General features: G+C 52.2%; 1 protein-coding gene across 2 annotated transcripts in view; it reads left to right on the top strand.

Moving 5' to 3' along the window:
* Positions 1-25,735, top strand: part of HSPA12A (heat shock protein family A (Hsp70) member 12A) — a 128,285-nt gene that overhangs the window by 44,837 nt on the left and 57,713 nt on the right. Inside the window, exon 1 of one of the 2 annotated variants that reach the window (XM_069460012.1) lies at positions 23,399-23,457. The exons of the other annotated variant lie outside the window; for it this stretch is intronic. Coding sequence (XP_069316113.1) covers positions 23,415-23,457 — 43 coding nt within the window. The 5' untranslated portion in view covers positions 23,399-23,414. Of the gene's footprint in view, positions 1-23,398; positions 23,458-25,735 lie in introns of those variants that run through there. 2 annotated transcript variants of the gene reach the window in all.

Raw genomic sequence — 25,735 nt, 5'->3', positions numbered from 1 at the left:
TGTGAGGTGGGGCCGGCAGGGGCTGGGGCCCGGCAGGGGCCTCAAGGCTGTCGCGGCTGCAGGGTGGAGTTGGGCGCAGAGTTTTTGGTTCGGCAGATCTGCGATGGGGCCTGAGAATTTGCATTTCTGTTAAGTTCCCAGAGATGTTTATGCTGCTGGTCCGGGGACCACACTTTGAGAACCAGTGACCTGAGTCTCAGTCCAGTATCTCCTGGGATCCTCACAGGGTGCTCTATGGCAAATATTAAAAAAATACGTGCCACAGAGCATGCCTCTCCTCCCCTATGTCACAGCTAATGACACTCACGATCAGAGAGGGTAAGTAACCTGCCCAAGGTGACTGCTGAAGGGTGGTAGAGTCATAACTTGCAATTAGATCTGCTGGCTCAAAGTCTTCCACTCCTTCATGTGATGAAGACCATCATCATCATGATCATCATCACCATCATCACAGACACCGTGAGCTCCCTGTGGGCTGTTTTGCAGCTTTGCCCTTGTCCAGGGCCAAGGATCAGCCAGGGCTTCTTAGCTGTCCGCTGAGTGGAGTCCCGTCTTGGGGCCAGTGAGTGGGAACGACTTTCCTAGGCTGCATTGGCATCCCTTGGCCGAGGCACCCCCAAGAGCTTGGCAGCTTGGCCAGGGCATAAGGAGGAGAATAGCTTGTTTGTTTGCTGTTTATATCAGTAGAGGTGGGGAGGCCACGGGCTGGGGTGAGGTTCAGAGGCGACAAAAGGAGGTGGGACCGGACCCTGGTCATGCTACCTTTCTCTAAACCCCCTGGGTGCAGGGAAGATGATTCTCGCTCTCCAGGCTGGCTCTGAGCGAGGCACAGCTCCCAGACCTCCTGCTCTGTCTGCCTGGGGGTCCTGGAGCAGAGCTGAGGTTTCTGAGAAGGAAAATACTCTCTGTTATTTGTGTATGGGGCTTGGTTTTGTACCACCGTGAGCTGCTCAGCTGACTGAAGACTTCGCTCCTTAGCAGAGCCTCATGCCAGGCCTGAAGTTCATCCTGGGCTCCTCGTGGGGCTGGGGAAATACATGGGCCCAGGCCGGCCTGCTCTCGCCTTGCTGGGACCTCAGTTGGTGTGCAGAGGATGAGGAGTGGGAGAAAGGGGGGCTCAGGGCCGGGGTCGGCAGGAGCAGCTGGAACTGGAGGTGTTTGAGGGAGCCTTGGCCCACCCACGCTTCTAGTCTGGCCAGGGCCTTGGTCCTGGCTGGAGTGAGTCCCTTCCCTGACCAACTGCAGGCCTCCCTAGAACTGAGGTAGTAGGGCCCAGGGACAGCTTCGGCCCTGTTTGCTCTGCTGCCTTCTAGCTGTGATTTCGCCTCTTTGGGTCTCAGTTCTAACACCTGCAAAAGGGCTGTAGCAGATGTCCCCTGAAAGTGCCTTCAGTAGGCGAAGCATGAGGCCAGGGCCTGGCGTGCGGCTCCACATGTACAGGACTGATAGCCCCATGGTCCTGGTCCCCAGGGCAGGTGGGGTGGACTCTGAGGGCCTCTACTTTGCCACCATGTAAGTGTTGGGGCTCTGGGGCTCTGTCCTGGGCCCGCTGCTCTTCTCCTGTGTACAGGCTCCAGGATCGGCTCCTCTGCTCAATGGATTCAGAGTCCCCACCCCCAGCCCCTGCACCCATGGTCCTTGGACCCCTGTGATCCAGCCTCGTCTGGACATCTCCACTTGGACAGCCCAGGGACACCCAAGTCAGCTTGGTGTCCCAAGAGGGAGCCACCGTCGTCCTCATTAGTACCCTGCTCCCGTCCTGTGCTCTCATCTCTGGGAACAGCCTGGCACCCACCCATTTGCCAAGTGCGGCTCCCAGCCCTGCCTGCTCTGCCCTCTCCCACATTATCCATCACCAGGCTCATCAAATGTAGCTCACCTGGGATTGTGAAAGATGGGCAATACGGGGGGAATGTTTAGGTGCAGCTGCCTAGGCTGGAGTTGGCATCAGCATGGGCCCGAAGGGACACCCCCCACTCCTGGGCCTCCCATCTCTGCTTCTGGAACCTGGGGCTCCTTGGGGGCACCGTCGTCCCTTTCTGAGGCAGCCCTCCAGACCTGGGACCTGGGGCCATTATGGTTGACAGGCAAGTCCCCCTTGATTGGGAGGGGAACCTCCCTCCACTGAGAGAGACACTGCCAGCCTCCTCCTTCTCCCCTCTTTCCGTGAACCCCTGGTAAATATACTGGCCGGCTGGGATTTCCCATGATGGGATTTCGCAATTGCCATCCCATCCTTTTGGACCTAGTCATTCCGGAAACGTCCTCACAGGGCCCCTCTGTCCGGCCCTGGAAGTGACTCAGACCCAGGCTTGCCCTGGCTTCTTGCATGGCCGAAAATATTTTAGTGGCTCCTCTTCCTCCCTCAGTTCTCATTTCAGCTCCCGGAGAAGCTTGGCCCCTCCCAGGCCTGTCACTGACCTTGCTGCTGGGCTCAGCCCTGGGTTTCCAGTTTTGGCCTCTGTCCCCAGTGTCCCGTCAGGGCTCCTGTCCTCCCCGCCCCTCTGCTTGGCCTCCCCAGCCAGTGGCTTCCTTGTTTTATTTTGTCTGTGAACGTGTCTCTGTTCAGAGCACATCCGTGGGGCATCCCGACCAGGCCCTCCAGCGGGCAGGATGGGTGGGGCCTTTGGGCCGTGGACATGGGCTGTCTTCAGGTCATCTGCGCCTGGGCAGCCTCTGTCTGCATCTCCACGCGCACGGCTGCTGCACGTCCCCACTCCTGCCCTGTCCCAGGAGCCGCAGCCCGGGGCCTGCACACTGAGGCCCCTTGAACACGCTTGAAAATGCCCCCTCAACCCTGCTTTCTGCGGCCCTCTCTCCCCAGCACACACACAGCCCATGGCAAAAAGTAGTTCTTCCTTTTAAAAATACAAATCTCCCCCCAGAGAGACTCGTGAGCGACCTGACGATGTCCTCAGAAAAGGATTCCAGGCGTTTGAGGATTCTATGGTTTAAGCAAATCAGGGAAGGCTGCTGGGAGGGAGGCTGGGCCCCTGGTTTGGGGGAACAGAGGGCTGCTCCGAGCGGAGCACACAGGAGGAGGCAGGAGGAGAGATCGTGGGGACAGCCAGGCGGCCCCCGGGCCTCCAGGAAAATGGGACCCCTGTGATTCCAGCTGGGATTGGGCGTCTCCCTCTGCCGCCTGCCTCCACCCACCTTGCCTTGGTCACCCTCCCACCCCACCCCCTCCTTGCTGCCTCCTGGGGCCTGCTTCCTGCCGCCCATGTGCCTCCTGGCTCTGAGCCAGCGCCCCAGTCATTCTGCATCCTTCCCTGAGCATCCCACACTCTCGCAAACTCAAGGAGACCATCTGACTGGTCCAGCCGGACGCTGGCCACCCAGGGCCTGGCTGTCAGCCAAGCCTCTGATCTGCCACGTCACAAGCACACAAGGGTGGCCTCTGGCCAGGACCACGGGCCTGTGTTGACGGTTCTGCGGGACACCTTTGAACTTCACCAGGAGCACTCACAGGGGTCCACATAAGCTAAACTCTTGGTAGTTATTCGAGAGCCAGAGGCTCTGCTCTGTTATTGGCGGCTGTGTGACCATGGACAGGTGCCAGCCTCTCTGAGCTCTGGTTTTCTCATCCGCCCTGTGGGATCATATCAAACTTATCAAACCTCACCGGGCTCTTTTGAGGATCAACTGAGGGACAAGGACATGTTGAACACTTGGCCCTGAGGGCACAGTAGAAACAGCGGCACCTCTCTGCTTGTTCGCTTCTCTCTGAATGAGGTGGGGCGGAGGTCTGAGCTCAGCTCTACCCGAGGCAGGGGTATGGCCCAGATGACCTCGGAGCTCTGTGGCCCTCACCGCTTGCAGCTTTCCCCAGAGAGCTGGCCCTAGAGGGAGGCACCTGCGATGGGGGTGGAATGGATATTAAGCCTGAGGAGTGGAGGCCTGCGCTTGTTAGCATGTCTTCCCCAAGCTACACTTTTTAGGGGGAAAAACCCCAATTACTATGAGAACCAAACCTTTGGAGAGGAAAGGGCTTCTGAAGTGTTTTGTTTGTTTCTCTCCCTGTTGTCTTTGGAGCACTGCTGTGTGGATGTCCAGGAGAGCAGATAACTGCATCGATACCTGTTTTTGCTCTAATTTATTGGGCTCTATTGCCTAAACCTAATTAGCACTCACGTCCCGCGAGTAGATGTAGGAGCTCAGCCCGCAGCTGCCCTGGGCCAGGCGCCTGGCAGGGAAGGCGGTGGGGGTGGGGGCCTCATTCCTGTAAAAGTATTAATAATGGCCCGGCAGGGAGACATGGGCCCCCGAGGGCGAGATCCCTGGAATGGGAGACAGCTGGGTGCCTGACTGCCCCTAAGCCTCCACTCCCCCAGCAGGAGGGAGGGTCTGGTGGGAGCAGAAGCAGCAGCGTTTCTTCAGAAATGCCCATGGAGGCCATGCTTTAGGCTTGTTTGATTGCAAGGAAGGGGCCCTCAAGGTCCAGCATGCGGGTCTGCCTGCAGGAAGGTTGGTGGCTGGAGGAAGGGGAGGCCAAGGTGAAGTTGGTCAGGGAGAAGACCCTGGTGATGGCCTGGCCAAGGGACTTACTTCCAAGGACAATGGTGTTGAATGGTCTGATTTTTATGTCTCACTATACTGTGTCAGATGTCACCCCCTCCTTCTCCTCTCACCTGTCCTGGAAGTCTGCTCCCCATGCAGCAGGGGTATTTGAGGCGGGGAAGAGTCACGACGTCCAGTCCTGCAGATCGGGCCAGTGTGGATGGGAGCGCGAGGGCGCGTGCCCACGGGAAGCAGAGGGCAGCACGGAGCGGGCGAGTCCGGGAAAGCAGGGACTTGGAGCTAAAGACAACTCAAAGGAACGAGCTTGCTGGGGATATGGCCTGTGCCAGGGTCACAGTCAGGTGGCTCCAGCAGTCTTTTATTAAAAAAAACAATTAGGACATAATTTACATAACACAAAATCCACCATTTTAAAGTGTACAATTCAGTGGGTTTTGTATATTCACTATGTTGTGCAACCATCACCACCATCTAATTTCAGAACATTCCCATCACCCCAGAGAGAAGCTCCATACCTGTGAGCAGGACCTGCCAACCACGAATCTGCTTTCTGCCTCTGTGGGTTTCTCCTCCGGACATTTCATGTAAATGGGGTCATTTATATGGGGTCTTTTGTGTCTGGCTTCTTTCACTTGGCATAATATTTCCAAGGTGCATCCATGTTATAGCATATATCAGTGTTTTATTCTGTTCTATGGCTAAATAATATTCCGTTGTGTGGCTAGACCTTTGTTTATCTACTCATCCACAGATGGACATTTGGGTTGTATCCACCTGTTGTGAATTGTGCTGCTGTGAACACTTGTGTATAAGTTATTGTGTAAAATTAAGTTTTCAGTTCTCTTGGATATAGTGGAGTCATCTGATAATTCTATGTCTAACTTTTTGAGGAACTGTCAAACGGTTTGCATGGGCTGCTTTTGTGGCCCTGCCTGTGAGATATTAGGGTATCTGTTAGAAGAGGTGGTTACTCACTATGACAGAGGGTGCAGTTAGGGAACATGGAGTGGGGAGAGACTTCACAGAGGCTGGGAGAAATAGCCCAGACTTGAGCCTGAGGCTGCGACTAGATCCCTGGAGCTGGACAATGACAGGAGAAGCAGTGCCTGTTGGGAGAAGCTTGGTGGCCTCTCAGGAAAGCCACGCACTGGGCAGCAGAAACAAAGGGGTCTCCTGCCTGGGATGTTGGGGAAAGCCCTATTGCAGCCTGGACTCTGAGCCAGCTCACTGATAAGTTCACTAACAACCTCTCCTCCCTTGTGGATTTCTACAGACAAATAAAATGATCACTGTGCCCCACCCCAGGCTGTTCCCAGCAGGAATGTGGGGCAGGCCCAACTGGCTGAGGCTGGCGGGGAAGGGAAGGGTGGGGAGCAGAGAAGTGTTGGAGGGTTCCCCAGCCCTCCCCACCAGAGGGGGGACCATCCTCTTCTGTCTCTCCTGCCTTGGGCTGCTGATCCCCTTCCTGGTCCAAGGGGGAGGAGTCAGTGCATCGGCTTTCTTCCTTGTGGTCCTCTCCCCTCTTCCAGCCTCGGTGGCCCAGGGCGTTGTCCTCTGGTTGCCTCTTTGCCATGTCTTCCCAGGGCCAACTTTGCCTCCAGGCTGATCAGGAGAGATGGAGACCCTGGGAAGTGGCTTCATCAGGGCCTGCTAGAACCGTATCGGGCACCCTGGTCCAGCCCTCATGGTCTGCAGCCCTCTGCTCCCGGCCTGGCCCATCTCAGGGTCATGAATTGGGGTGGACTGCAGCTGGTGTTCTCCTCTCCAGTCCCCTGGAGCAGGGGGGACTGTGTCTCCACTCCCCCAACCCTACCAGGATGGGTTTGACTGCAGCCTGATGGATCTTTCTGGAGACACTGGTGGATGCAAACCCAGCAGTTCCCCAAGGGCCCGGCATGTGCCAATGTCAGCTTTTTCCTCTTAAGTCCCTGGCATTTTCTTTAAAGGAAGTACCTTTAACAAAGGGCACTTTTAACAAAAAAATTGTTGGTTTATTAAATTACGAGGCCAGAGTAGGTAAGAGATGATTTGAACCAAAGATACGTGAATGGCATTCCTTGTTCCTGGCAAGAGTGATTTTGAAGAGAAACATGATTAAAAGAACAGCATTCCCATGAGCCAGGCCAAGCTGATTGAATCGTGGGGAGGAAATGACAATCTGGGTTAATGTTTTATGCCATATCCAGGCATTTAAAACCACTGAGGGAGCAATGAACTTTCTGCTGAATGCTCCGAGCAGGGGCAGCCTCGTCTGAGGATGCAGACGGGCAGGAAGCTCCTATCTTACCGCTCGCCAGGTGCTGGGGCCTGGCTGGGGCATCCAGAGGAGCTTTCTGGAGGGAATGAAGTCCCCTAGGAGCACATTTTGTCTCCTCTCCAAGCCAGCAGCCAATTTGCTCCTAGGTAGGATGACAAAATGTCCCTGTTGGCCCAGGACTGAGGGAGTGCCTGGTCTGCAAGAACTTCAGTTTTTCAAGCAGAACAGTCCTGGGCAAACCAGGATGAATTGGTTGTCCTAACTAGAGGCCTGGGACACAGGACTGTCAGTGTCCAAAGTGGAAAAGCCTCAAGCAAAACTGGGCGAGTTGTTGACGCTACCGTGTCTGGGCTGCTACACACAGTCATACCCAGCACTGCAGGTGGACAAAGGTCGTTGTGGGGGCGGATATGGCCACACAGTGAGAGGGAAAGATGGCTGCAGAAGGACCTGGTCACATGAATTATGGTCCATCCATGCACTGCAGTGACAAGCAGCTGCAAAAAGGAACACCGCAGTTCCATAGCAATGGAATGAAGTCCAAGTACCAGGCTGCAAGGACAAAAGCAAAGGTGTGGAACAGCCTATAGGGTGTTCCTGTTGGCCAAAAAATGGAAAGAATTTATGTATGTGCTTGTCTATGACAGGGCAAAACTGGTGACACTGGCTGGGAGAGCTGAGAGGCGTTTTCCCATAACCCCTCCCTCGGGGCGCCGTCTCCACCATCGAGAAAGACCAGCGCTGGGGGTCTCTGCCCCGTTTCTCAGCGTCTAACCCTTGTGTCCTTCCCCACATGTGTTTTTTTTTCTCTTCAGCTTTTAATCTTGAAAGTTTCAAACCTACAGATAAACTATAAGAATAGAACAATAAACATTCACATATCCTCAAAATTTTCCTTCCCCCTCTTTTTTCTTTTTGTAAACATATTTTGTTTTTAATATTATTAGGGACTCCTCGACCTATTTTTAAAATTTAGTGTGTTGTAATAAATTACTGTCATTATTCCCCCCATCTTCTTTCTTTTTGTTCCTGTTGTCCCAAATTTGGCAAGTGACAGCTCCGCCATCTGGCTCCTGGGTCTTTTTAATATTAATATGACCTCTGGTCTTTGACTTGTGTTTACTTTCTGCTACTATAAGGTGTTTCAGGCTTAACTTGTACTTTCCCTACCTCAGTTCTAGAATCAGCTATATCACTAAGGAGCACACGTTCCTTTTAGTGGGGAATGGTATTTAGAAACCACCATCTGGTTGCTGGGTGTGCTTCTTGCCCCTGGAGTGCCATGGCTTCTAGGTCTTTCCGGTGAAAAGGACTTGGTTTTTTTAAACCATGAGTACACACTGATATATCCAATATATATGTTTTTCCTCTCCTTCCTCCATTCTATATTTGTATAGAGTCTCCAAAATCAACACCCTGGTCCCGAACATGAAATATTTGTTCATTTGTTCAATCCCTCACTACACAAAAACATAGTTTCAGAATTACAGCACCAATACTTCTACCCACAGCAAACCCACTAAATTAAGTTCAAGATCTCTTTGCAGTTTTTTATCATTAGAAAATGTCATATTAAAAATATACAGTTAGAGTACTATATCCAAAATTACTTAAATTAATGATTTTCTGTGTGGTTATGCCATATTTTCCACTAATATGATAGACGGTAAGATTTATTAAGGTTTATTTGTTTCCAATTATATCAAATCTAGAGTTTGTGTTTTAACAATCCCTTGGGATTAATTTTATTTTTGAATATATAAACACTCCGAACCAAAACTATCTAAAAAGGTAACTTCATTGATGTCTCACGCTCATCCCTAACCCCCATTTTATTAGCTTTTAGCTTATTGCTTCTGTGTTTCTCTTTGCAAAACTGGGCATAAAATACATAGATGTACATTTCCCCTTTTTTACATAAAATGTAGAATATTCTCTTTATTATAGTCTTTTGTATTTTGCTTGATTTTAAAAAAATATTATATATCCCAGAAATTGCTCCTTGTCAGTTCACAGGGATTTTCTTCATTCATCAGAATTTCATTAAATGGAGGTACCACAGTGTATATTCAACTTGTCTATGAATGACCATTTGTGTTGTTTCCAATATTTTTCAATTACAATTAATCCTACAGTGATAGCCTTTTGCATTGTTTTATATTTGTAGGTGGATTCCTAGATGTGGGGTAGTTGGATCAAAGTGTAAATCCACGTGTAGTGAGGGCTTCATGGGGTAGTCCCAGTGGGTGGGCTTTCTCCCAAGAGGTTAGGAAGGCGTTCACTGCTGCCTTGGCAGCCGTCACACAGGCCTGCTGGAGGCTGGTAGGAGACTCAGCCCTGGCACAGGGTAAATCCTGACATTGACTCACCTGTAGCCTCTAGTCACAGGCTTCCTAGCACAAAGGCCCTGATGAAGGGTGCAGGGAACTGAGAGGCTGGTGGCTGGGCCCCTCCCATAGTTCCCTGTCCTGTCAGCGCCTACCTCTTAGCCATGCTTCTGCTTTCTCCACAAAAGCCTGCTGTGCCCCAGCTTCCAGCCAATGGCTTTCATAATTCATGATTATTTTGGACAAAAATAAAGCTTTAGTCTATGCTGAAGACAGTCTATGCTGTCTTTAAATCTGACTTTCTTAGAAAACCTCAGATGATCTTTTCCAATTGAGTTGAATCTCATAACCCAGAAAAACTCCCAGTCCAGAGCACATTTTGTACACGAGGGAAAGAAAAATGACCTCTTTGTGTCTGCCTGGAGATGGCCTCCAGTTGGGACCGGGGCCAGCTATGTCTTTGCCCAGGGCCAAGGCCCCAAATAGAGGGTCCCCCCAGCCCCACCCTGCTGGGGTGGTTCCACCCAGATTCTGGGAAGCTGGGGCCCTGTGGGCATGGGAAGATTGGACCGTGTCCTACCACACAGACAGATGTGATGTATGCACGGGAAAGAGGGCTACAGGGACCACCACCAAAATGTCAGCGGTGGTGTCTCAGGGGGCGGAGGGGAAGGTAGTGTGTTCACAAGACATTTTCATTTCTTCTTTACATTTATTGTCATTTGTTATTATTTGAAAATGATCATATTTCACTGGTATCTTTTGAAACCATTTTATCTTAAATTACAGCTAAAAGGTCATTTGGCTTCTCTGAGCCCACATGTGCCATGAGATAGAAGAAAAATAGGTCCGTTCAGAAGCAGCAAGTTTCCACCGTGCATGAGTTGAAGTTGAATACTAAGTTAGCGGGGCCACCCCCCCCACTCGACAGCAGGATGTGTCTTTCCATCCCCTCAACTCTGTCCCCATCAGCAACAAAACTTCTTTGTGCATCTACCACGTGCCTGGAGCTGTGCTAGAGGTGACCGTAATGCAGCTACTGTCCTTAAGATGGTGGCAGCTGAGTATCAGGGACAGACAGACACAAGCCACTGCTGAGTGTAAAGAGAGAAATGATTTACCCAGTGCCAGGGCAGAGTCTCCTACCACCCTCCAGCAGGCCTGTGGGGGAAGGGGGAGCTTTGTCTGAGGTAGGGGCGAGGGTGAGAGATCCCCAGGGGACACTTCCTGGAGGAGGGATGCCCAGCTGGGTTTTGAAAGAGCAAGTGGAGGAGAAATATAAAGAAAAAAATACAAATCATTCACAATCTTACTATGCCGAGATTACTACTATTAATATATTAGTGCATTTCCTTCCAGTCTTTTAAATGCATATATAACTATTAGTAGACAGAGGAATAGATAAATAGATGGCATTTGTATTTATCTGAATACATGGCTATGTTACTAGATCATTCAGTTTATAATCAATAGTAGCTGACATTCATTGGTACTTACTATGTGTCAGCTATTGGTCTACACACATGTATTAACTCACTTAATCTTCATAACATACCCATAAAGTACAGTTGTTATCCCCATCTTACAGAGAAAAAACTGAGGTTAAGAAGTGCCCAAAGTCACATAGCAATAAATCAAACCCAGGCCAGTGCTTTTAATCCTGACCTCGACTGTCTCTTTCTTCTTGGTTTCAGCCCGACAGACATTCTGTCTCTTAACGTGGTTCTGCATTTGTCTGACCTCGTCCAGTGTGTGTGGACTTGATGAATCCACGCTGGAGAGCCTCTCTGTCACCCTTTGCTGTTGAAGGGAAGGGGCATTTGGAGGGAGGTCAGGTGACCCTGGTGGAGGCTGTCTGCATGGGTGCACGTGGCATGGCCCTAAGCGAACCATTTCCAGCATCTCGAGTCTGACCCTCAGCCGTGTCACTCAGACCTGGAGGAGTCAGGCCACACGAGGGCTGCTTCCCCCTGGGAGACGCATGCTGTTGCTCAGCCCATGGAACACAGGCACAACCCAGAACCCCAACACGCCGAGTCACACGGAGAACCCAGGAGTCCTCGGGGGGGGGGGGCCCTCCTTCCGCTGGCTGGTCAGGTCCTTTCCCCCACCCCCTGGCTGAGCCGTTAGCAGGCTGAGTGCCAGCATGAGCAGGCCTGATCAGAGTCCCAGGTCTCAAACTGCTTTGCTGATCAGGCTTGAACAAGTTATGGAACCTTTCCTGTGCCTCTGTTTCCTAATCTGTAACATGAGCACAATACTATTACCTATCTCTAAGGTTGCTGGAAGATTAAGTGAATTAACCATAATCCACAATGAGTTACATACTCTGTGGAGAGGGCCTAGAAACATGCCTGGCATCTATAAGTGCTCAACAAATATTAGCTTTGGATATTGGCACACTTTTATACCTGGACTAGCTCAACCTTAATTCATTGGAAGTTGTATTCTCTTGTTTTGTGTCTCCTCTGATACTGTGACCTCCTTCAGGGCAGGGACTGTGTTTTTCCATTGTAATAATATGTACCCTCATGGCCTCGTCCATAATAGACCCTTAATCCATGCTTGTTTTAGTGCACAAATGAGTGAATAGTGAATGAACTGTCACCAGGTAGATCTATAAACTCCTCAAAATGGTTTGCAAAGTCTGAGCACTTATCAGATTCCCAAAGGGGCATGAGACCCCGAACAAGCTGAGAGGTGGCCACAGGCCTTGGGAGATGGGCTAGAATGAGCCCCACTCCACAGGGGCCGTGCCCAGGGAGTGTCCGAGTACCAAGGCAAGCAGCCTCAGGGAAGGGCAGCCAGTCTGAGCTCACTCTTGGGGCCTCAGAAGGCCTTTTGTGGGGACTGACATTTCGTGTCCAAATGTGAAATTCCTTGGCCCCAGCACACAGTTTAATGTGTTTGCTCTAATCAAGTATTTGCTGGAGCTTGTTTGCCTCTGATCTCACAAGCACACCATCCAGTTTATTTTCAGAGCTGCAGTTTGAAGAAACAGTCACATAATTTAGGAACCAAATCAGATGGCAAGAGCCAGAGTAGTGGCTGAGGCAGGGCACAGCTCCCTGTCCTTCCCTGGGAGTGAGAGGCGTCGGTCTCCGGACAGAGTTTAGAAGAAAAGGGAGATAAAATAGAAAAGAATTACAAAGCCTTAAAGGAAACCTGGAAAAGACAAAAGCCTCCCTCTTTACCCCTCCACCTTAGCACAACTGTTTGGTTTTTCCAGTATCTGCCCATACGCAGGCATACTTTCAGTGGTTACAGTCATTATACATGGATACTTTTTCTGCTTTTTTCCTACTACATGTGACATTTCCCATGTTGCTACACTACCTTCATGTTTATGTTTGTAATTTTATTCAATGGTACTCTTGCATCCGTTAACATTTTTTTTAAATATGTAGATAAATTTTAAAATATGTAGATCAATATAATTGTTTTCTTTTGACATAGAAGAAATTTCTAAGAAAAGGATTAACTGGTCAAAGCATTTTAAATGTTCCCATATGATTTTCCAAAATATGAAGCCACTTAGCTTGTGATGGTGCTATCTAGGTGTGTATGAAAGTATAAACACCACCATTTATCTCATCATTAGATATTGTTGTTTTATAGTTTACCCTATTAATACATGCTTAACCATATATGCACACAGAAATTACTGATGAGATTGATCGTTTTTTCATGTGTTTATTTAACTGTCTATTTCTTTTTGGAAATATTTCTGTGTGGCTTGAGTATTCAGCTCTTGAACTTTGAGACTCAAGGACACATGCCCGTATACACATGCACACACACACGTACACAGCTGTTAGATCACATTGATGCAACCTATTTCTTTGTCCAGTGTTCTTCTTATCCTCAAATTTTTTAGTTTCTGAAAACTAGGAACTTAACATTTTTAAGGTTAATATTTTGATTTTTTTTTTCTGTACTTCTTTTGCTCCATACTTTATCAGAACTTTATCAGGATACCAGACAAAATAGAAAATGGACAAAATGACAAACCTTTTTAGGGATGAAGTAAATAATTTCTTTCATTTAACCCTCTTACCTCTGTCCAGATCTTAGCCCTGTCCATACTCATGGCAAGCCAGGGGGTTAGGATGGCATGTTTTACCGCATTTTACAGGTGAAGACTGTCTAGGTACAGGCTTCTGGCTTTTGGTGGAGGAGTTTTGGGCCATCACCTGGCTGTGTAGCCACTGGAGACAAAATTGCATGTAGCCGACCCCTGCTAGGGTGAGGCAGGGAAGATCTGGCTGGTGGACCCACCATATTGCCCAAGAGGGATATTCCCCGTCATCGTGGGTACAAGGCTGGCTCCCTTGGGAAAGTGAAATGAGATAGTCGAGGGCTTGGCTTAGTGTCCAGCGGCAAATGAGCAAACACAGAAGGGAACTGATTATTAGGATTATTAGAAGATAAGTGGCACAGCCGTTCTCTACCAAGGAGTGCCTGTTCTCCGTCATTGAGCACTTACCATGTGCCGGACTCCAGACCAAGCATTTCACACATTACCTCATTCAATCTTCACAACAGCCCTGGAAGATCAGTGCAATAATTATTCCCATTTCACAGATGAGGAAAATAAGGCTTACAGTAATTAAGATCACAAACTAAGAAGGGGCAGAGTTGGGATTCCACACCAGGTCTGTAACAGGCAGGATGAGGCGAGAATAATAAGTATGATTTTTATCCTCATGGTACAGATGGGGAGACTGGGCTTCAGAGAGGCTGGGTGACCTGCCCAAGACCACACAGAGAATGACAGAGCCTGGTCTTGGAGTCAGGGGTCCTGAGACCAGGTCTGGTGTTCTCTCATCATTGATCGTGAGGTGCTTGCTATGTGCCAGGTATCCGTCTGGGGTCCTCTTGGTCCGTACCCACCCAGGAAGAGGTCCTGGAGAGAGGCTGGGCAAGACCTAGGCTTGTCTGAGACCGAAGCCCCTGCTCCGGCCATCCTGGCCACACTGCCCGTGGGTTTGCCCTGTAGGATTGTGGAATTTGTGCCAGCGTGCCAGCACTGGGCTGAGACACAACAGGGCGTCTTTGTCTCTGCTCCACTGACTGCCAGATTGTTCTTCTCACACGTGGCCAACATCCCTTGGCCAGCTGAGTGGGGAAGGCTGAGAATTTTTATTTTATTTATTTTCCAGATTTACAGACTTTCCAAGGAAATATAATAACACTTGTTAAGAGAAATATCCTAGTGGGCTCAAAAATGTTTATACTCTTTTACAAAGCTCCTGCCACACTCCGCAAGTTGGGACTCATTAGAGATTGGGTTATGGGTAATGCCAATTATAATGACCAACGTTTATGGGAAGCTCACTTTGCTGCAGAAATTGGACTAAGGTAATGTTCCAATGTCTCTAGTATATGGGAGCTTTGCCAACCCTCTTTTAGAAGTGAATCAGAGAGGTTTGGTGACTCACTCAAGGCCACACAGCTAGGGAGGGCTGGAGCTGGGATTGAAGCCCAAGTATTAAATCTAATTCCCTGGCCCACATCCTGAACCACTCTGCTCCCTGCCCTCTTCCCTTGCTTCCTGATGGAGGGGACACAGGGTAGGTGAGGCCCAAAGCGATTTCCTTGTAAATTTCAGACACGAAGGTGCTGGTTGAGATCTTCCTTGTTTCTTTCCTTTTCACCCAGGCTGGGTGCTCCTTGAAGGCTGGGCCAGTCAGACTCTAAGTCCCAGCACAGTGAGGGGCCTGCACATGTCTGACAGAAGGAGAGAATGAATGACAATGAATGAAGGAGAGGAGGGAGAGATGACCCAGTGTCCTGGCTGACTTGGAGTGCGATGCTTCTGGAAACTGTGTGGCTTTAATGCAAACTCTAGGTTTAAAAGAAAGAGGACAAAAATGGACGCATTTTCTTGACTGGTTTTAGAGCACTTATTCCACCTCCGGGGCTCTTTGCAGGGCCACTTGGTGGTTAAGCAGACCAGCCCTGGGTGACTCCTGGCTGGCTGTGCCACTTAGGGCTCCAAGACTTCAAGCAAGTGACTTGAGCTCACCTCCCTCCACATCCCCATCTGAAACAGATGCCAGTGTGACTGTGATCTTCTCAGAGGGAGGACTGTGAAAATTAAGTAATGACAGCTACTGTTATTTCTTCCTGGGAGAGTCAATTTCACTTTAATAGTTGGTTTTTAAGTAATTTGAGTGATGGGTACCTGTGAATTCATTATAGCATTCTATTTTTGTGGATGCACATTTTTTCACAATAAAACATTTAAAAAAACAAATAATAGAAATCTATTAATAAGATGTTAGTTTTGTTTAGAAAACAAGCACATATATATTGTAGAATAGAATGTAAAACGTATATGCAACTTTTCAATAAAGCACAAGATTTGAAAAAAACTGAATGGCTTAAAGCAGCCCCATAGACTTGCCGCCTCAGGGCAGGGTTATTCAGTCTCAGTTTTCTCATCTTTAAAAAGTCAGGAATAGTGATGCTTCCCTCCCAGTGCAGTTACATGATTCAAGCCAGAGGAGAGGTGTGAGGGTGCTTTGTAAACTGTGATTCTGTCTTCCAATTTGCTCATTCATTCATTCATTCATTCACTCAGCATGTTTCTTGAGGCCCTGTTATGTGCCAGGGGCTGGGCGAGGTGCTGGGGACATGGCCCTGCACAGATGGAGGCATGATAGACATGGGTGTTCTACTGAGATCAGACTAATTCTTTCTCTTCAGTTGCTCCTTGGATAACTATGGCTGAGTACTTAATCTCCAGGCCTCAGTTTCCTTATCTGTAAAATGCGGACAACAGTATTGTTCTTCATCTGCATTGCTGCGAAGACGAATGGGGCAATAGATGTGAGGGACCCAGAACAATGTTCAGCATACAGTAGGCGCTTGATAAATGTTCATTCTTACCACTGCCCACAGTGGGAAGTGCTAGTGGGAAGGCTCACAGTATACAAATATGCAAAATGACTTCAAAGTATGTAAGTGCTGTGGACAAACAGGGTGGCATGATACGATATGAAACCATAGGTGGGGTCAGGGAGGTGCCCTTCAAGGTGTGTCAGGTGATACAGGGTAGGAGTAGGGGTCAGCAGAGGGTAAGACAGGGAAGAGCTGGCCTGCTTTAACAAATGAGGAAACTGAGGCCCAGGGACAAGTGACTAGCCCCAGCTTCCACAGGGCTGTGACCAGGAACCCAGTGACCCCCAAACAGACAACATTTGGGCTCATTCTTGCAGGAGTCACTCCCAGTTGTACTGGTTTCCCTGAGAAGTGTAGCACTGAGGATGGTGTCTTACTGGTACATTCCTAACTCTGCTGTTTTTGGAGACTTGTTCAAGCATTGCTCTTTGATGATGCTGCCAAAGCTCTCAGCCCTCTGGTCCGGATAACACTGTCACTCCAGGTTCAGCTGAGGGCTGCCTGCATCTCTCCAGGCAAATCCTGTGACCATGCACCTGCCACCAGGAAGAATATACACAACTGTGCAGCCCTAGAGGCACAGCAGCCTGCCTCTATCTAGGATGCACAAACGTTCCCGGGATGGGGTAGAACCATCTAGATAGGCAGCTCTAGGATTGCGGTGACCAGGGCAGTGCCATGAATAAGGGAGATTTGATTTTTCAGAGGCCTTTCTTAGCATTTGAAGCTGCAGGTGGCCGGATGCACTCAGATTTACTTTTGTACAATGCACCATGCTGGTCTTTGCCTGTTATAGAATTCTAGAGAGGAGGGATCCTGGAGGCCAAAGGGTCCCAGGAAGGGCAAGACCATGCGCTGGATACCACAGTTCTCACGCCCTCCTGGGGGCAGGCATTGTTAATCCATCACCGCATTCACACCCAGGGAGCTGGAAAGGGCCTCCTGCCCTTTCCAGGGCCCCAGCAGTCATCACTAATCCATGGCAGCTAGAACGAGCCATCTTCCACTTGGCCTTTTGCAGAGAGGGACAATGAGAGTCAAGCTGGAGTTTGGCCCTAGCTCTGTCAATAATTGTGTGCCTTTGAACAAAGATTTACCTTCTCTGGGCCCCGGTTTCCAGTCCAGTTACATTATTCTACTGGACCATTCATTCATTTCTTCCACAAACATTTACGAGCACCTGCTGTGAGCCAGGTGCTGCGCTGTGGGCTGAAGAAGAGAAAAGTACTTTTCCTCTATAATATGAAGCCTTTTGCCCTTATAGTCTGGTTCGTGTGAAAGCACTCCTGGCCACGTGATCATTTCAGTTTTCCTCCTCTGAACCTTGCCTCCCTTTGCATTGTCCTCCTTGAGATGTGGCTTCTGGAATGTCCTGTCTTATTAATGAACCAGGAGTCTGCAGGGCCAGAGTTTGAGCAGGCTGAGCATGCCGCTGAGAAAGTAAGCAGAGACGATCTTTTGCTGTTGGAAACATGAAAAATATTTGGATAACCCTCCATTACCTGAGAAGGCATTTCTAAAGTTTACATTGCAGGCCTGAGTGATTGTGATATTTGGAGAAATAATTTCCTCTGGCCCTTGCGTTTTTCTCTGGAAGAGTCATGTGGCAGCACATGTATATGTGAAGTATGTTTTGGAATGTTAATGGAGAGGCTGATTCACACCAGATGGGGCGGAAAACCAAGACGGGGAGAGGATGTATACACTGGCCACCAGGAATCAGCTGAAAGGTTTGATATTTGAAATGCACTGACTTTTGGAGGGGAAGGAGTCTGACCTATGTCCGGGCTTTCCCTGTAAGTTTTTATGTTGCTTTAGCACATCGTGAATATTGGTCGTGTTATAAAGGAGTCACTTTTATGATATTCAATTGATAGACGGGATTCTGGTGGCACAGCATAAAGTCCAAGGCAGCTTTTATAGGATGCTTCCTTTGTAGAAGTTCAGATTTGAACTAGTATCAGTGTTTCTTAAACTTAAAAAAAAATTTTTTTAAATAAACATGAAAAAGAAAAAGCTACTCACTCCCTTGTCTTCTATGTATCTTCACCAGCCCAGACAATTTTGCCTAGATCCATTCTGTAATTTATAATACACAAGGAGAAGGCATTTGTGGTCCAAATATGTAAATTAGTAAGTCATATTAACTGCCACATATATAGCCCAGCCCTAAACAAAATGTTTAACATACGTTACCTCCCATAATTATCATCCCTACGATTATTGGGTCCTTTTTACAAGGACCCACAGAGGTGTGTCCCCAGGTCCCCTGAGGGTCAGGGAGCAGCTGAGCCCGTGCTCTCCTCCGCTCTGCTCCCTCTGCTGTCCCTTGCGTGTACCTGCTCCTGACCAGCAAGCGTTTCTCAGTGTCTTTTGAGCTGGGGGCCAGAGGACTGGGCTGCCTCCCGCACCACCCAGAGGTCCAGTGGGTCTGGCCCCTTCCACAGTTGGCAGGCAGTACAGGCGACAGTGTGTCATGGCTGCCTGGTGGAGTTAGCTGGGCCTGCCTCTGGGCTCTGGCTTCTGTTTGCATGAATTGGTATGATGGGAGTGGGGGTTGCAGGGAGGGTGTCTGCTGGCAGGGAGTGTCTGTAGGCCAGTGGGTGAAGAGGATCCTGGGGAGGATGAGGACAGCCTGGAGCTGAGGGAGCAGTTTTCCTTCAACATGTAGCTCTCTGTGCCAGGCGCTGCATGGACAATGCAGCTAGAGGGGGAGATGGGCAACCTAAAGTTGGAAAGGCCTGAGTTCTCATCCCAGAGGTTTGGTCTCCGCTCTGTAGCTTCTTAGCTCAGTGACCTTTCTGTGCCTCAGTTTTGACATCTATACAATGGGCTTAATGATAATGCTGACCTCAGAGTTGTGATTAGTGCTACAATAGGAGGGCATGGGGGGTAGGGGTTGGGCACAGAGGACAGAGGAAGGGCCTCATGCTGTCTTGGAGGGCCAGGTGGTGTCCTGAAGGAAGTGACATCCAAGCTGAGACCTGTAGGAGGAGACAGGGTTACCTGGCAAAACCGGTGGCTCTTTAGAGACCTTAGGGCAGGCCCCCAAGCCTGGAGTGACCAACATGCAGGGGACTAGAAGCTGGTGACTTGGCTCTGGGCTGGGCCACTTTTTGGGATTCAGGTGTCCAACCAAGATGTGTAACAGTCTCAGCACCCACCATCACAGCCCACAGCCTGGGCCCTGATGGCCCAGAGGGTAAAGAGGACATTGCACAGACGTGCTGTGGTGTGTCCACAGAGAGCACTGGGAGGAGGAGTCTTTGGAGCGGATCTTGAGGAACTTGGTGCAGGGCACCCTCCCGTGAGTCCGGCACGCCTCGAGGTAGCTGGGGTTGCAGAAAGGCATGTGAGCTCCCCGGCATCAGGCGGAATTCCGCATGGTGGGCTTTGTCCTCCCTGCTGGGCAAAGCCCGTTGTGTTCCTGCGTCACTGACTGATTTAGCCAGTCCTGCACCAAGCCTCTGAGTGCCTGCCACGTGCCGGGTGCTGTTCTAGACACAGGATGCAGACGTGGGCAATGCAGCCACAGTCCTGCTCTCCCAGGGCTTCCTTCCTAGTGGGGTGAGGCTGCAGTTTCAGATGAGGTGGTCTGGGGCAAGTGAGCCACGTGATGATTCTCTTGGGAGATGTGTCCTGGGCAGTGGCCCTGAGGTGGGACCTGATTTGGCATGTTCAAAGCAGGTCTGTCTGAGTGTGTTGGGGCTGGGGGGATGGGAGGGTGGAGGGAGCTGAGGTCTCTGGGGGTCAGGAGGCCAGTTCATGTAGCAGCTGGTAGCTATAGAGTGATGTGATCTCGTTCTGGCTGCTGTTGGGTCCAGGGAGGACCGTGGGAGCCCTTCTTGGATGTCAGTGACATGGAACTGGGCTTGGCCTTGAACCCCAGTCCTGCTGCTGATGGCCAGAGGATGTCTGAACAAGACGGCGAGGGCCACCCTGAGAACTAGGTGAGACCACAGCAGCACCTTGCTGGTGGAATGAGTGCTCACCAGGGCACATGGTAATTAGCGTGACAAGTATGAAACCGTGAGGGCAAACTCGAGGCACAGTGTGTGTTGCCTTTCATGCTCCCCTGAAAATCACAACTGTCCGTCTCTCTGCCGCCAGCACTAGGGACTGGATGTCATCTCCCATCCTCCTCACGCGCCCTCATGTCACTGCTGCTGGGGGGCGGTTCAGTGAGGGCAGATGGCGCCCAAGGCCTTTGCACAGCAGGAGGCAGAGGGGTGGGGGCTGCGGGGTTCCTGCTGGTTCTGACAGGCTGACAAGGCCAACATCCTGATGCCCTGGGGTCAGGTCCGTGATGGGGAGGAACACAGTGCCACAAGGACACTGAGGAGAGGTGCCCTGCCCGGTGTGGGGTGCAGGAAAGGCTTCCTGGACTCGGGCGGTCTATGCTGAGGAGCAGAAATGGTTCCCCAGGTTGCTGGGGGTGGTGGGATGAGGGATGGGTGATCCAGGCATCAAGCTCATTTCAATCTCTTTGAAATCCCAGCCAGAGAGAGGCAGGGGTGTGTGGGAGGGAGCGAAGGAGTCAGGGTGCGGGAGCTGGAGCTGGAGCAAGGCCAGGGCAGACCAGATTCACAAAGACTGTCCGAAGGGTGGGACAGAAGGGCAGGGGAGCCGTGAGCAGGCTGGGGCAGACACATGGGCAGGGAGAAGTGACGGGCATCTGGATAAGGGTGGTGGCGATGAGGATGCACAGGAAGAGAGAGAAGAGAGGCTCTCTGGGCAATGCTTGACTTGGAGATTGACTGAACCTGGATGGACCCTGAGGGAGGAGTGTTGAGCTGAGGCCCAGGCACGTGGCTTGGTTGCTGGTGGGTGGTGTTGCCTTTGTAGAGATTCAGGTCCTAGGAGGGAGGGCAGGAGAGGACGAGCTGGACTTCGCTTGAGTGTGAGGGGCCTGGGGGCATCCTGAGGAGATTCCCAGGAGATCTGGAAGCCTGGAGGAAGGTCCAGCCTGGGTGTGGAGGTGGGCGTCCCCACAGGCAGACAGAGGAGCCTTCTGCATGCTGAGCTGGCAGCGGAGTGTGCAGAGGAGAAAACAAAGGTGTGTGGGTACACAGCATACCATGGGAGCCTGGGGCTGGGGGCGGTATTCTAGAAGGTTTCCCTGTGCCAGTGGTGTTGGACAGGAGCCCTGAAGGATGCCTGGATGTGGGCAGGTGGAGGAGGGAAGTGAAGGGTGCGCCAGACATGGAGAGAGAAGCAGCTTGTAACCATGGCAGAGGAAGGCTTCTTGGGAGAGAGACTGCAGAAGAGGAAGGTTGGGGCTCACTATTGTCAAAGGTGTTGAATGTCACACTAAAGAGTTAGGGCTTTTCCTGTAGATAGGGAAAGCCCAGCATGGTTTTGAGCACAGAGAGACTCAATGAGAACCATGTTTAATCGCAAGCTCTTTCTGGCATCACTGTTCAGGTGTGTGTCCATGTGACACTTACTCAGTGGACAGAGTGCCAGTGACTGTCCCTGCCCTCTCTTGTTCTAACCCATGTGGCCTTAGCCCGGCCAGCTCCACTCAGTGGGAAGATATGAGCAGAACTGGGAAGGCAGCTGTGGGTCAATGAAGGGTTGGACCAGCCCTTTCCCACTGCGCCCGGAGCCTGCCTGGCCATTGCCTGGGACGACTGCACCAACCCTTCCTCCCGTCTGCCTTTGGGGGCCGCATGCTCCCGGCCTCCAGGCCATTCACTGAAAATATCTCTTGAGTCTTCCTCTGAGATGGCAGAGTGTCATTTCAACCAGCAAGCAGCCTTAGGGGGGAGAGGATGCTCTGTGGGAACACATTGTGCCCGCTCCCATGTACTCTCCACTGCCCACTGCCCTGCACAACTGGCTGTTGTCTGCTGTTAAAAAGATGCCTTCAATTTAATAGCTGATGCTTTTTGGACTGTTTACTGTGTGTGCTAGATCCCAAGCTGGGCGCGTTATGTGCATTATCTCATCTAATCCTCTTCAGTCTTCCGAAGTGGGTTCTCCTGTTGTACCCATTTCACAGATGAGGGTGTTGAGGCTCATAGAGGTCAAGTAACTTGACCGTGGTCTCACACACAGTCAGGGACTGTATTTGGGATTTTTAAGGCAGGCAGCCGGAAGACAAATTTCATCTTTTGAACTTGTTGCTTTACCATCGCTTTCTGAGCAGAGCCTGGTCCCCGGGCTCTCCCAAGCAGCTCACTGCCCACCCTGTCATCCATAATGGGGCTGCACAATGAAGCCTCCCCTCAGTGCCCTTTGGGAGATGCCATCCATCCCAGGAAGTGAGGGATAGCTGCTGGTTACACTGGGCGGGAATCCCAGCTGGGTCACTTGCTCGCTGTGTGTGATGTTGGGACGGTGGCTTAATCCTAACAACCTTCAGTTTCCTCCTCTGCACAATGTTAGTTATGAGGAGGAAAGGAGATAAAACACTTGAGCACCTGGCACAGTGCCAGGCACCTGGAACGGACCCAATAACGGTGGTCGTTAGTCGTTACCAAGACAGGCTGGCCAATCCCAAACAGGGGCCAGCGGCGCGTGTGTGTGGCGGAGCAGGAGGACAGGGGTTATGAATCATTCACCGCTAAAGCCTTTGCATTATTAATGTCGTTATTCTCAGACTTCTAAGGAGGGGCCCCGGCTAGAGCCCGTATATGGAAGGCGCGACTCAGCCTCCAAGGCAAGCGCCTCCCTGGGTCCCGAGTTGCCATGGAGTCCCTCAGGCGGCCTGGAGGCGGATGCCCGCGGCGGTGCCCTGGGCACGGTCCCGCGCAGGTCCTCGGTTTGCGGCCTGGATGCTGGCTGTGCCGGGTCCGCCCAGCTCGCCCTTGCACGGGCCCTGGACCGCTCCTCTTGGGGAGAGAGAGAAACTGGTGGGGACTGGAGCAGGCGTCCCCGGGAGAGTGCGGCGTGTGCTCGGTGCTTGCTGAAGGGCTTCAGGCCCTGCCATTCGGTGCCTTCCAAGGAGCTGACGCGCAGGGGGCCTGAGGGACTGAAATCGGCCCCCCGCCGCGCCTGCGTCCGGCCAGTTGGGGACCCGCGGGCCCCGGACGCACCATCACTCCCGCCCGCGGACGCTGGGGCGAGAGCTGGGTTCCCGAGCCAGAGAGAGGAGGGGGCCGGGCCTCGCAGGGGCGGCTCCCGGCGGGCGGGGCGCGGAGCTCTCGGCCCGGCCCTTCGCCGCGCCCGCCTTCCCCGGCCTTCCCCAGGCGGCCCGGGCTCGGCGGGGCGGGGCGCGGGGCGGACCGGGGAGGAGCACGGGGAGGAGCCCGGGCTGCCGCGGCGGCCGCGTCAGAGCAGTGCTCTGGCTACCCAGCGGCTCAGACCCGGCCCGAGCGCCATCGAGGACGCGGACAGGGACCCGCACAGGCACAGGCGCTGCGCCGAAGGCTCCTCTCGCGGGCCGGGGCTGCGCGACTATGGCGGACAAGGAGGCCGGTGGCAGCGATGCGGGGCCCCGTGGTGAGTGCAGGGTGCGGGTCCTGCGGCTGCAGCTGGCAGGGCAAGGGAGGGATGAGGCGCGCTTGGCCCGCACCCGCAGCCCGCTTGCGGGCCGTGCAAAAGTGGGTGCACCCGCCCCATCTTGCTGTCACGGGGGGCACGGGGAGACGGCAGCGCGGCGGGGCTGGGGGTCCAGGGGACAAGAGGCGGCCTGCCCGTTACGTGCTGCGCTCCCGGCCGGGGGTACGGACACTGCAGCGGGGACCGCAGCCCCAGCTGGGGCACGCTGGCCGTCCCTGCCGAGCCGGGTGGCGCCTCCTGCGGGACCAGGAGCGAGAGCGGGTGAGAACCGCCCTCCGGTTCCATCCCCTGTGCGCTGTGCTGGAGTGGCCAACACTTGCCTGGTAAAGGGCCGGCGGCCGGGTGGCCGGGTACACCTAGCGGCTAATTTTCGTGACTCAGCGAGGCACGAGTGGTCGCCTGGGGGCAATCTGAGATTTGGACCTGTCCCCTCATCCCATCCGGCCCGGCCCGATGCTGGCGCCAACAGTGGGGGCTGCAGCCAAATGGCATCCCACCCACCTCCCCGCCCATCCCCAGGGATTCTCTGGGCCCGGGAAGGGCGAAGTGGTGAAGCGGTGGGGGCTCCACTGTCCCCTCCTTGCCGAGGGCAAGGGGAGGGGCCCAGTGCGGAGGACGGATGCTCACATTTTGCAAATGTGCCAGGGCCGCTTTCTTTGGGGAGCATGATTAGGGCTCAGAGGGGTGGGGGAGCCGGAGAGGACCAGGGAAGGCGGTTGCAAGAAGAGGAGGAGCAGGTCTCGGAGCCCGGGCTATAAATCAAAGCTTCGTCCACGGAGGGGACGGGCTGGCCAGGATTCCGGTCTTCCTGTGGGTCCCAAGTGAGGAAAGTTGGGCGCACTGAGGCGCCGCGCGTCCCCGACCTGCAGGGCCTTGGCCGGAGCGGCGGCCGGAGGGGAGCGCGGCCCGGGAGCGTTCCCCGAGCGACCGGCAAGCCGCCTGGGGAGGATGAAATTAAAATGCCCGGACGTAAGGGCGATCCAGCCAAGAAAAGAGCGCTTGGCTCTGCGGGGACTCCAAAGCCAGAGAAACTGAGTCCAGTGGCAGCGCTGCCACCATCGGTGCTGCGTTCCCTGTCTTGCTGTCGGCGGCCCCCACCCTCTGCTGCGCTCTGAGCCGCACCTGCCCCCTCCCCAGCCCCATTGTTCCTGCGGATCTGGGAGGTGCCTCCCCACGCGGCACTGCAGTGGTGGGGGAGTGCAGGGTGGGGGCTGGGGGATCCTGACTCGGCTCACTCCAGGGAGAGGCGGCAGAGACCAAGAGCCCAGGCCCTGCCCAAACATGCACCGAATCTGCCCCCCTCCCTGCCCTTCCTCAGCTGGCAAACGCCGGTGATGGACTGGCAGTTGTCTTTGTCTGAACATCACTCAGCAACTGAATTGACTCATTTTCCCACTTTTTTCTTTAAATTGGAAAAAAAAAATTAGAATAAGTAGAGGCGTCTGAATTGCTGAAGCTTGAGAGTTAGGGAGCCAGTTTCTTGTCTCTCATGCTGAGATAAAGAGTGGGTGGTTGTATCAAATGCAAGATTGGGCATAGGATTTGTCACATTAGAAGAGTGAGCAGGAATGTCCACCCACCCCCCAACACCCTCCCCAACACTGTTTTGTCTTGTAAAATCAAATTCAGCACACCTACCTTGCACACACACACACACACACACACACACGCTGGAGCATGGTGTGCTTGTCTCCCCAGTGCTGGGAGAGAGCCACATGCAGGATGAGGAAGCACATACTGGGTGTGCTGGGCCACCTGCCACTGCTCACCTGGGTCTGTCCTAGAGTGTGTTTCTTCCCTTCCAGTGATCTGCAGTTTGTGGTGGCTGGTGAGAACTCCAGGTGCATGGACTTAGGACACAGAGCAACCCGAAGAGCAGGCTATCCCTGGCAACTTACCTTGTCTCTGGCTCCCATCTGTAAAATGGGGAGTATTAATAGTATCACATAGGAGCAAAGTCTGCTCACCCCTCCTCCAACACATCCATTTCTAAAGTTTTCTCATTGCACATTCTGTGCTGGGCAATGAACATGCATTATTTCATTTTTCTAAGCCTCACAACAGACCTGTTACCAGTATTCCCCTTTGACTAGTAGGAAATCTAAACACAGGTTGAATGACCTACCCAAGGTCACACATCTAGGAAGTGTTGATTGGGACCCAGGCCATCACATTCCAGGGCACCACCCTGTATAGTCCTGTGGATGTGGTCAGTGGT

The sequence above is a fragment of the Eulemur rufifrons genome, chromosome 28 (assembly GCF_041146395.1).
Source record: "Eulemur rufifrons isolate Redbay chromosome 28, OSU_ERuf_1, whole genome shotgun sequence".
Classification (NCBI taxonomy): domain Eukaryota; kingdom Metazoa; phylum Chordata; class Mammalia; order Primates; family Lemuridae; genus Eulemur; species Eulemur rufifrons.
The sequence above is the reverse complement of the archived record's forward strand: the minus strand, read 5'-3'. Positions and strand labels throughout refer to the sequence as shown.